Genomic DNA, 13,017 nt, shown 5'->3' with positions numbered 1-13,017 from the left:
AATGTCCTTGAAAATCTGTATAAAAAAAAATTAGAAAGCATAAAAATTAATTTAAATGAAGAAATCCATTTTATTTTTTATTTTTTGTCTTTTATTTAAATTTTTTTCTTCACAAAATTAAAAGATTTTACTACAAAACTGATAAAACAATTCAACTCGTTTTCAAATAAAACATCAGGTGAAATGATTGTTTCTCTTTTCAGAGAACAAGCCGACCGTGAAGAGTGTTTGCGTGACATCAAATCCGGTGCGTGCAGAGTGTTAATAGCGACAGATGTTGCATCCCGAGGATTAGATGTAAAAGATATCACGTAAGTTTTTCAAATTAATTTGGGTTTGATGATTTCCTTTGATATTTAGTGTATGGTACAAGGCTACAAAAATGTCAAGCGTCCACTAAGGATCGTTTTGTAACCCTTGAGTACCCTCGATGTATTTATGTCAGATGCTTGGTACGATGGCAAATGTCTGATTACTCTATCCTGCAAAGAAGTATAAATCGTCATGCTATCTTCCTTCGTCTAACATGATAGAATATAAAATTTATACTCTTGAAATAATCTATAAAAGTGAGCATGTGTGTGTAGACACTTCTCAACCTATATACTCAATGAATTTTTAGTTTGCAGACATCAAATTTGGTGTATAGGGTATTTAAATCTGTGAAAAACTTTCAATCAGTTTTCATACGGAAAAAATGGTTGCTAAGGGGTCAAAATTAAACATTTGTGCATGGGGAGTCATCGAATTTTTATCCTTTTGTCAAATGTTTCACAATTTTACAAACATTAGTCATGGTAAAAGTAAATTTTTCACTCGTGGAGTGGGACCCCGCATATTTAGCTTGTTTTTGTAGGGATTGGTCTGTGTGCCTTCCATTCCAAAAAAATGTGGATGAGCTGAAGGTTCAAATAACAGAAGCTGTTACAACTAATGACAACACAATGCTGAGATCTTTTTGGCAAGAATTGGACAATCGGCTTCATGTGTGTTGTGTGACCAATGCTGTTCACATTGAATATCTGTGAACATTTCACGAAAAACTTGAGATTACAAGCTTTCTGAATATACCAAATGTGTTTTTATCTCTTTAATAGTTTTCAAGATATTCAATGTCAAAATGTGCCCAAAACTTTTGGAGCATCCTGTATTGGGGTAGTTAAATCAAGAAAAGTGAAAGAAACAAGAAATGAGTTGTTCAGTTATAATTTTTAATCTTTCAATTAATTTTCATTCTAAATCTGAATTCTTGCAGACGACGCTAATACTTTATATTTTGATTGCAGGTATGTGTTAAATTATGATTTCCCACGAAACATAGAGGAATATGTTCATCGGATCGGACGAACGGGACGAGCAGGGTTAGTTTCACATGTTTTTTTTTTATATTAAAAAAAAAAGTTTAAAAAAAAAATGTTTTCATTTAAAAAAACTTTAATTTATTTATAAAATCTTGTTATTTAAAAACAATTTAATTACATAATAGTGTTTGATGCAAGAAGTACTGCAATCTGTAAAGCTATCATTTTTTATTCTTTAATGCAAAAATCAGTTTATCGTCTCACAAACATACAAACCAAATATATATATATATATATATATATATATATATATGGAAGTTCAAATTTTATAAGAGCCCTGGCGAAAATATGGGGAAGTGGTTTTCTGAATATAACGGGGAAGGGTACTAATGCAGAGAATGTACAGTGTTGAAATATTTAGAAATCTATTTTTAACATGGGATGTTTTGTAACTATTCTGCACTTTCATCTAAGGAATGTAACAAAGATACCGTAAAACTTGAATTAAACTTGGAACAGAAAAATAGGATAGTACCTTTTCTGTATAAGCACCACAGGGAGGAAGATACCTGGTATAATCAGTTGTTGTTTTATCACAACTTTTGGACTTGGCAGCTTCATTCGGCCGGTTTAGGAAGATTCGTCTTTTGACCTTACATTTCTATGGTGATACGAAAACTTATTTGTTAGAGGTTGATATTTCTTTTGCTTAGCATTAATGTAGCTAACAATATTCATAATGAATATCTCGCTTTGATGTAATTAAATTAATTTAGCATTAATGTAGCTAACAATATTCATAATGAATATCTCGCTTTGAAATGTTTGGAGTATAGTTTTAGAGTTTTCATCTTTCTAAAAAGATTGGAAGATGGCAATTGTTATTTTTAAAAACTTATTTTGCAGGAAAACTGGTACCGCGATAACATTGTTAACGCGAAATGATTGGAGAAATGCAGACGCGTTGATTAAAATAATGGAAGAAGCTCAGCAGGTAATTTTTTTTTTTTTTAATTTTAATCAACGTTTTGGTCAAATCAGGGAGGAAGAAATAAGATATTTTTAATATTGAATGGAAAGATTTGGTTTGGAGAAGATTGCATTCAATTCCAATCACACTTATGACGACGATGATGATGATGTAAATTCTAATCAAAGTCTGAAAATGTTTGTTATAAACATTTGTGGGTGTGAAAACTCATCTAATATGTTAAGGAGAGAAATCTCATGCAAGTTTTCATATTTGATCGGATTTTGCATGTTCCACTTGAACATAAAACCTATTTAGATATGCACTGTCCCCCAAAGAATGGTCCAATACTATACTGGTGCTACCAGATCAGGCTGTGTGAAGATATTGGCCTCCTGAGATGAAATACACTTAACATTGATGTTTTTTGTTTTTCTAATTCTTTTTGCAGAACTTAATTATGTTCTGCAAAAACAACAACCTGCCTTTTTTTTCCTCCCCTTCTTCCTTAATCCCTCTTTCTATCCCCTCCCCCACTTCCTGACTGGTTTCCTAACTTAAAATGTACCAAACATTAATACTGAAACCTTTTCCCTCTCCCATTGCAAAACTCATTCATGTTCTGTAGGACAGGGAACAAAAACGACAAAATCCACTATAAAGCAACCAAACCAAACATTATAGCGATTGAAGATACAAAGAGCTTGAAGAATAAAAACCTTCTAAAAAATAACGGAATGCAACACTTGAAGAACTTGAAACAAAAAATTTTACACATTTAAAGGCCCTGTTGGTAAGGCTTCAGAATACAGACTGCCCTCTCCCCTTTAGAAGATAAAAGTCCCTCAAAGGTCACCTGTTGGCCATAGGTGGTGACCTGTAATGCTCTAGAACAGGATTCTGGTGGCTGAGACTGGGGTTCAAGTGGCCATGAGTTTGCTACACTCCACTTTGGCCCTTACTTCGTCTAGACTGGCTCAGATAGTCAAGCTCTAATAATAACAGTAAACCATCACAAAGAGAAATACATCACACACAAACACATATACAAAAAATAACAATATATTGTTTAATTGGAATTCATTATTGAGATGAGTATTATTTATTGTGGACTGTTATCCTCTTTTGAATTGTTGTTCAAACAACATCTAAGAAAGATTAGGATTATAGTCCGCAATAAATAAATAATACTCATCTGAATGAATTCCAATTAAATAATATATCATTCGGTACGGACACGACCATGGAAGATCAGTTAATGAATAAAAACCTGGATTTATAAGACCAAAACCATCCAATCCTTCAGGGCCTGTGGAGCAGTTGATAGACATTGAATCTCTACGGTTCCAGGTGAGAATCGTCTGAAGATAGTGGTTTCAATCCTACCCAAAGCCGGCCAGGGGCTTACTTGGCCAAAACGTGGTGAGACGACAACAACTATAGATGGCAGTAATTGTTAAGAATGCAGTTAGGAGATTCGGAGTTCCTATCCCGTCGCGGTTACCACCCGACGAAGGTCAGAGGAATAGTTGGCCAAAATGTTGTGAAACAACAATTAAGATGAGGATAATAGTCCGCAATAAAAATTCCTCACTTGGACTACAAACAACTAATTAATCTCATTACAAAGAAATGGCAAGAACAATGGAATAACTGTCAAAATAACAAACTTTTTAAAATCATACGCACAATAGAAGAATGGTTACTTTTATAAAAAATACATCACTTAATGACCCAAAAAGCCTGACTTGATTTACTGAAAAAGCTCAAATAAATAAACCCACAACAAAAAAAAATTCCAAATTACAGAACTTAGCATTAAATAATCAAAAAGGGTTGAAATGTCATAAAACAAAACCAAATTTAAGTGTATCTTAGAATCAGACAAGGCCAGGCAGTCTTTTAGTATATTTTTAAAACTTATGATTTATGAAATTTTCATGCGACTCTACAAAATTATTTTTCTATTATATTATCTTGGGTAAATTAAAAAAAAAATAGTTTTTGAGATGAGGCCTAATTGTTTATATTACTTGTATTGATCAAACTATTGTTTTTATCTTCAGTTTTATTTGTATGTTTCAGTCGGATTGGCATTCGATTGTCCTCAGTGCTAAAGGTAAGGCTAGAACAATACCGTAAAGCCATGATATGGGTAGAGGTTGCAAAGTCTGGACTAGCTGATCACATATGGAAAGAAAAAGGAACACATTTGTGGAACGAGATCAAAATAATTGACAGGGATGCAAGGTGGAGGATCAGGTGACTCAAGAAGACAGCACATATGCTAAAAAATGAAAAATTACTAAACAGGCCAGGGAGCTTCTAATTGTAGAACAAAAAAAAAAAACATTATACACCCTTGAAATTTTGGTGATCTTTATTAGTTACCTTCCCTTTGTCAACCAATTTTCACAAATACTAACTCAAAGAATACGAAAATATCTACGAACCCAGTAATTTTTCTTTTCCAAAAACAAACAACATGCCTGAGGACGATTGAAGGTCAATCCGACAAAAATGTTACACAAATAATACTCAAGATGAGAATAGTTCGATCAATACAAGTAATATAAATATTTTATTTAAAAAAAATTATGGGTGTAAAAATATTTTAAGATAATTTTCTTATATATAGTCAGATATTTTTAGATTTGAAAATTGTTTTTTTTTTTTTTTTTTGTGTGTGTAATTTCAAAATTCTCCATGATTTTACTTGACACTTTGCTTAAAAAAAAAATTCATCATTTTAAAATAGATAAAAATATATTTATTTCATCTCTTCTATTAAGTCAAAAAATGTCGAATTTTATTTTACCAGTTTTTAATTTGATTTTTTATACAAAAAAAAAAAAAAAAAGCACATTTGTGGCATATTTTATTATTCAAAACATCAGTTGGCAGTAATTTGCGCAGATGTTTATTTTCAGCAAAAAAAAGGCAGGAAAAAAGGGGGCTGTAACTCTTGTGACTGGAGAGGAAATTAAAGGAGTTGCACTGGTACCAAGGTTATCGTTAAAATGTCAATATGACTAAAGAGTTTCATTTAATGTTAATAAAACAAATTACAAAAAAAAAAAAAACTGTTCACGAATGCATTTGATAATGTGGAAAGAATTCCTTTCTCTTTTGCACCACAAACATTTCATCAAATTTCCGAACATATTTGGTCAATTTCTGACTTTTTTAAAGTTTTCATTGTGGATCACTTTATTGTGCTCATAAATGCTCCTTCATATGCTGCCATCCATCTGATATTATTTTTGTCCCTAGCAGGATCTAAGATTTAAGAGTTACAGCCCTTTTTTTTCTGCCTTTTTTGCTTAAAGTAAACATCTGCATTAATTTCTATTTTGCAATCACAAAATGACGTTTACATTCCATTCACTCTTTTTTTTCTGTCTAATCATTTGGTCATATATGTATTAAAACTCAACTGTTTTAAACATTTTATTTATTTTTTATTTTATTTTTATTTTTTTATTTTATTTTTTTATTTTATTTTTTTGTAGCCAGTGCCAGGTTTTTTACATAACATGGCTAAGCGTTATGCTGCCCACCAACTTCAAAACCAAGGCCGAGGCAGATTCAGTTCAGGACCTCGCAGGATTCGTTATAACAACCAATTCTGATGAAACTGATGCGTTGCTCCATTTAAAGATCTTCCATCTTGAACACTTGTTTGTTTGAACAAAATATATTATTTTCTGAAAATAATTTGTTGACTTGTCATTCTTACAATTTCATGTACTGATGCAAACAACAAAGAAATGTTAAAATTATTTTTGCATTTGGTCTAAATGTATATTTTTTTAAAATGGAGATATTTATGCTAAAATATAAGGGTAATACAAAATAATTGAAACACGCCTTTACTTTCCAAGAAAGAAAAACCATGTTGATTCAACTAAGCAGAACTACTTTAGCGACACAAGTCGGATTTCTTTCCAGGTGTTTTCATTTAATGCTTGTCAGTAAATTTAAAAATCGGGCTGGAATTACTCTGGTTGCTGGATTAAAAAAAAACTTTTTTAAGCATTTAAAAGTATTTAAACGTATAAGTTTTGAAAACTAAGCAGATACTTGTTTAGGTGATCAACAATTGTGTCAGTAATTGTAAAGACTGACTGCGTAAACAGTTCTCTTCCAAAATATGAATAAAATAAGTGTATATGCAATGAGATATATAAGATTGTGACTAAGAACATTTTGAAGTTAAAAATAGAAGACCACTTATATAGTGGGCGGGGGCGTTTTGATATTTTGTTTTGAACAATACAAAAAGAGTGTGATGACCTCCTGTAAGAATCTATTTTGTGGAGGAAAAAAAAATCACATTTTTTTTAGCATATTGACACATTGCAAACGTTTTTTGTCCCATTACATGTGTAATATTAAATAGTTTTGTATCTAAAACAGAATGCGCTAAAAAAAATATGGTTTTGTTTTCACCGTTGATCTGTACGATTACTGTTCCTGCCAAGACGAGTTTCAATAATTTTTCTTTAAAACTGGTAGGTCAAATAACCTGCCGCAATTCAACCTTTTATCACTTTTCATAAAATGATTGAAATATTAAAATAAAATTTGTACTGCTTCAGTTATTTTGTGAAACCCTTGTATGAAAATGAAACTCACCCCACCCCAAATATTATTTAACAATTGGACTAATTTGTTTTACAACCAAAATATTTCATTATAAAAAGAAAAAAGTTAGGCAAAGTAAATTAAGCTTTTGTCCCATTTATCTGTAACATATTTTTTTAAAAATGAATTGACTTTATATTTTATGAATTATTTCAAATTTTTTTTTCCCCCAAAAAAAAAAAATAAATAAAAAAATTCAAATCTCAGACTCCATTTTTGGTTTTGATTCTGTGTTCATTTTGATAAAACAATCACTTCCCATCAATATGTGCATGTTCCTTTATTAGTACAGCTGTTGATGATGATTGTCAAGGGGTTTATGATACAGGCTGAAAACTTGGGTGTTCCAAGTTCAAATCTAGCTTATTCCCCAAAAAACATAAATAAAAATACTTTCAATTAGGATGTTGGTAACCATTATGTGGTCTCTTTTGCCAGTACCTGCTGTCTTTCTAGAAAAATCAGGAAACTAATGCCAACAATAGCATCTTAAGATTTATTTAATATGATGCTAAGTGGATCGATAAGTTTCACCCTAAAGAAAATATTATAGTTTTAATTCTAAAACTTATACTAAAATATCAATTCAGCTAACTTGTTATGTAATAAAGCTGACATCTATTCAGTGTAGCTGCCTTCAGCCTCAATCACTGCCCTGATACATGTCCGGAACGTCGGTAGAGCTTTGATCAGGCTGGCTTTGGTGTTCTCAATATATGACTAAATGGAATAGTCCAGTGGGGGGAGTATAAAGTCATTGCACTTCTGGAGCTAAGCTTAGTTTGCTTTAACTTGTGGCCAGTGAAAAGTCCTGCTGCCACACCCAGGGTCTGCCAGCAGCCACCTGATTGCACCAGGGAATCACCACGCTCTTCAACACCTCCAGGTATACTTTGAAGTTGGCTTGAAAGTCAACACTAAATATGTGACCCCTCACTTGAAACCAAAATCATCACCCTGGGCACGTTTTTTTTTTTTTTTTTTTTTTTTTTGTAGCAATCCAACAATGCATTTTGAGGATGCTGGCAATGGTCCTGTTGTCATAACTAGGGCTATGACAACAGCATATTCTTTTCATTGTTTTGATTCTCGAGTGTGTATCCATTGATATCTTATGCTTTTATCGTGATGTGGTTCTCGGATGATTAACTGTGTCAGATAAATATATTAAAGAGTCAAAACAATGAAAAGAATATGCTGTTGTCACAGCCTTAGTCAACTTGAATCGGTAGAGAGCATGAGTGGTACAGCGGCACATCTCCAATTTCACTCAGAATACAGTGTCACTTTCAATCACAATAGATAGCTCCTGACCAATTTTCTCCATTCAAAATTTGCACTAACCACATAACCTACATCAATTCCGACTTATGGCAGCTGTCAATAACACCAAACATGTGTCTTTCTCTCTTCACTAGACGCTGACCCTTAGGGTTAATACCAACAAAATAAAAAGACATTAATTCTATGTTTTAGCAATGAAAGTCGCAGAATAAAAAACGATTTTCATCGTTTAATAAAAACCAACATTCGCTTTTCTAAATTTTCAAATTAAACTTGTAAAATGTTTTCAAAGATATGACCAAGTTTCTGAATGCATATTTATTTTTATTTGTAAATTCCAAAAGAAATTCTTTTTGAATATTGATTCTTGCTTTAAATCTATTTCTCTCTTCTGTGTGTGCATATATGCATTATCTATATATATAAGTGAAAATGTGTGTATGTATGTTCACTTTGTATGTCCAAGAAAGGCTTTTTTCAGAGAAGCGGTCGTTCGGCTCGCAACTTAAAACTTTTTATATCACATAAATCATATCTCTGAGTTAACAACGGAGCACACCTGTCTATTTAATTTGCTTGACTTCGGGAAGATAAATATTCAACAGTTTTCGCTCGTCACATGTGGATTAGTCTTTTTCCTATAATAAAAGCGACACTAATTCTGGCGGTATTTTTCCAGTCTCGATCGCCAGAAAGGTCCAAAAGCAATCAGATTTGATCAATGTGGAAATATTTTCCTTATATCAGACAATTGCTATTCAATTTGGACAAGGGGAGCTGGTCCTTCCCCCCCCCCCTCTCACAAACATCTTGGGAAAATAAAAATAAAAGAAGCGTTGCCGCAGTAAATGAAATACTATCCCGCAGTCAAAATTGACCTCATTAAGTCATTAAAACGTGCACCTGCCAAATCTAAGTAATTAAATAAATTCAAACGTGTTTCCGTTAGTATCTCGCGATGGGCCAATGGTTAACGTCACTCTTTTTTCACTTTAATTTCCAACTTCGCCTCAAAGGTTCGGGTTCGATCCTCATACTACCGACCAAAATTTTTTTTTTCTTTTCATTGAACACAAGTTCTCGGTGCATAAGCAGATCCAACATGATCTAAAATTGCCAATATTTTCAAAGTTTTGATCGCCATCCATGTGCTGAAAATCAGACACTAGAAATTCTTGCTTACACTACAGCCACCACCTTACGTTTTAAATAAGTTTACATATATTTAATTTTAGAAAAGATTGTAGAAAGATGCATTAAAGAAAAAGCAACCCTGAAATACGAGCAAATTACTGCATATCTTGCAACCCTCCAATTTTACTCGTAAACGATTATTTTATCATATCCTTCAGTTTCTGAAATATATATTTTAAAATTTATATATACGACTTAAAAATTGCTTCTCCTTAAGATGCACTCCATATTTTGAATTGTAAATCTATGCTGTTTATAAAATAAAAACATTCTTTTCATGTCATTAACGCACCATATATTTTGGGGAACCAATGATCTAATGTTCTGCTCGTGTATGAACAAGAACTCACCATATATGCAAACGTATGACTTTGGAGTCTTTGTCAGGCACATGAAAATTAATCTTCAAAAAGTTGCAAGATACACGAGTATATACTATAACAGGCTGTAGGTTCTTGCAGGACTCAATAAACTTAGAAAGAGGTCATGCATCTAACAAGCAAAATTATAATAAAGCTTGTAGAAAAGTAGAGACAGAAGAAAAGAAAAATTAAGATTAGAAGAGTTTATTTACTAAATCTTTCAGAAACTTAAGAAAAAAAAATAAATAAAAATAATACAAGCAAATATCAGAATATTAAAAAAAAAAAACAGGATTTATGATTGTTGATCGACTGAAATGAATATTTCCATCAGTTGAAAAGATGAGGAACTGCAATAAAACTGCTTGAAATCCTGTCCCCTCTCCCCCCAACTAGTGAAAGTAAAATTGTAATTACTTCCCTTTACAAACGTTCTGAGTGATTTTGTTTTTTTTTCAAAGATTTTCTTTTCACTTAATAAAAAAATTTAAGACTGTATAAGCGTGTATTTCTTTTTTTTTTTTAAATCGGTTGCATGTAATCGAAAAAAGATAAACTATGCTTTAGTTCTGAGGTTTTTTTTGTTTTTTTTAGATGAGGACTGATTGTTTATATTGTTTTGATCAGACTATTGTTCTCATCTTGAGTGTTACTTGTGCAACGTTTCAGTCGGTTTGGCCTTTGACCGTCTTCAGGCATGTTGGTTGTCTTGGAAAGAAAGGAGAACGGTTACTGGCTCTGTAGATATTTTCGTATTCTTTGAGTTGGTCTGTTTTATGGCTGTGGTTTCATATGTGTCAAAAAAAATTGATTGACAAATAACACTCACGATAAAAGTTCGATCAAAACAAGTAATATGCTTCAGATGTTGCGTTTGGGCAAAATTGAAATCCCTGAGGAGGGGAGGGGGGGTTACGTGTCAACTTCTGTATTTCATCAATTCTGAAGGATCTGCCCCTTCAGTAATGCAATAACCATTCCGTACAATGAAAGAGCAGAACTGGAGAAATTGAGAAAAACAAATGTTATTAGAATGATTGAGAGAGAAACTTTGGTTAAGGCCACTTTGTAGACAGAACACAGATATTTGTGCTAAGAAAGGCCAGTTTCAGTGCAGCAAAAATATGGCAAATGTCGAGATGATAAAATCGAAAATCCAATTCCGGTTGTTTTCGGACATTCAATAATTCTTTGATATCAATGTTTATTGCAATGAGATGAAAGAATAAACAGATTTCAAATTTATTTTTCTCACATTGAGTTTAATATGAGAAACCGTTTAAGAAGAGTTTGTAATGCATAAAAATGAAGAAACCTTAAAAAAAAAACTGCGATTTTAAAAAAAAAAAAAAAATAGGGAGGAGATAATAATGAAAAGTTCATAAAAATAGAAAGAAATAAGATGATTTTATAAAAGAAGAATATAGACACAGCAGAGAGTTTCATTTAAAAAATACATTTCAGATAAAGTGGGGGTGGATGAGTAAGACTTGTTCAAGGTCATTATTGCAGGACAACAAAATGGATGTTTTGCAATTGATGAAGAATAGAAAACCATGAATTCCAATTCATTGAAATTTCAAAGTTTTAGGATTAGATTTCACTTCGTTGGTAGGCCCTCCTCCACACACAAAAACTTAATTCTTCTTTAAAAAGCAAACTTTAGAGATGCAGAGGGATGTTTTGGCTAAACTCCATTATAAAAGTAATATTTTTTTTTTAAAACATTTAGCACTTAATGGATAGTACAAAAAAAAAAATTTTTCATATTTCAGAGTGATGAAGAAAAAAACTACAATATTTAAACATAAAAACATTTTTATAACCTGATTTAAGGCAACATTTCTTTAAAAAGGAAAGATTTTCAACAAACTTCAAAAATGACTTTTTTTCTAATAAAAATTAGAAACATCAATTTCAATCGGCAAAAAAGTAAAACAAAAACAAATGTCAGTTTGATATCATCCAGCAAGAATTTTTTTATTTTTTAAAGTAAATTATTGGGGGAGGGGGGGGGGGTCAAGTTTTGATATTAATAAAAAATTATTTTGTTATTATAATGAAAGTTCATTTCCTGTCCAGTCAATCATCAAATTTAATATAAATTATAGAAACTTCTAGACAGTTTCCAATTGCGACCAATAAAAGCAAACCAATTAGAGATCAGTAAAATTATTTTGATATGAATGATATGTTTGCACTAAAAGATTCTTGTCAACTTAGATTATTTAAAAAAAAAAAAAAAAATACTAGCAAAATAATTGTCAATGAATTACAAATGTTAAAAAAAAATTGAATAAATGGCTTTACAAAAAAAAAAAACAGGGGTTTGTATTACAATCCAGAGGTACAAAAAGTGTCACAAAAAAAATAACAAATAAATGTTATCAAAGGCAAGATAAGTTTGACAAAAATTTCATAATGGTGGTAGAAGTCCACCCAATAAATGTTACGGTGACATTTATTGAGTTTCTATCATCATTTTGTTTTATTTTGAAGTCTTTGTCGAGACTTCAAAGATGTAAGAGACATGGCCATTTTTTTTTTTTCTTGTTTTCCAGAAGCCTTGAATGTTTTTCCAATCAAACAAACATCTGCATTAAATAAAAACCCTAAAAACTTATCCAGTTAGGTAGAAAAGTAACTTATCTTGCCTTTAAATTTATTTGTTTTTTTGGACAATATTTTTGTACTTCTGTGGATTGTAATAAAAACCCAAAAACAGTTTTATCCCATTTACATTCTTGCTTTTTCAATTAATTTAGAACTAAAAGAAAAGCGGAAACTTTATTTCTGTTCAGTTAAACAGAGAAAGAAACTCATTTTTATCTTCTTTCTTAAGTGTTCAGAAGACGAAGAAAAAATTCAAGGTGAAGTTAAACTTCATCCGAAAAGTGCATTAAAACTGCACTAACGAAAGATTAAAACTGTTTAAAAAAAATGCAACATAAAAGCAAGAAATAGGACGAAAAGTTAAAAAAAATATATAAATAAAGCCAAGGTAAAAAAAAATGAGACTTCAACCCATTTTTTTCTTGTCATTTTGTTGAATTTAAGTAAAAACAAGTTTGTTCAAGTTTTTAAACATTTGTGGGCTCTCTCTATATATAGTTAGATTCAAAAGAATCAGGAGATCTCAAGTTGTCTTATACACAAAAATGGTCAAGGAATCAAAGGAAATAATGTGATTGGGATTAAGATTTTTTTTTTTCTTCTTTTTTTTAAGAAATATGAAGGTTAGGAAGGTTTTCTGCAAAAT

At 31.4% G+C, this 13,017-nt stretch overlaps 1 protein-coding gene across 5 annotated transcripts in view; it reads left to right on the top strand.

Annotated features, from left to right (window-relative positions):
* Positions 1-5,988, top strand: part of LOC145280128 (putative ATP-dependent RNA helicase DDX43) — a 114,504-nt gene extending 108,516 nt beyond the window's left edge. For all 5 annotated transcript variants that reach the window (XM_080131895.1, XM_080131893.1, XM_080131894.1 and 2 more), the window contains 4 exons: positions 204-311; positions 1,287-1,361; positions 2,208-2,295; positions 5,784-5,988. In XM_080131895.1, the coding sequence (XP_079988021.1) occupies positions 204-311; positions 1,287-1,361; positions 2,208-2,295; positions 5,784-5,903 (391 nt within the window). In that variant the 3' untranslated portion in view covers positions 5,904-5,988. The remainder of the gene's footprint in view (positions 1-203; positions 312-1,286; positions 1,362-2,207; positions 2,296-5,783) is intronic.
* The last annotated feature ends 7,029 nt before the right edge of the window (positions 5,989-13,017 follow it).

This window comes from Euprymna scolopes, chromosome 7 (genome assembly GCF_053919585.1).
Source record: "Euprymna scolopes isolate OS-2025 chromosome 7, ASM5391958v1, whole genome shotgun sequence".
Taxonomy (NCBI): Eukaryota; Metazoa; Mollusca; class Cephalopoda; order Sepiida; family Sepiolidae; genus Euprymna; species Euprymna scolopes.
The sequence above is the reverse complement of the archived record's forward strand: the minus strand, read 5'-3'. Positions and strand labels throughout refer to the sequence as shown.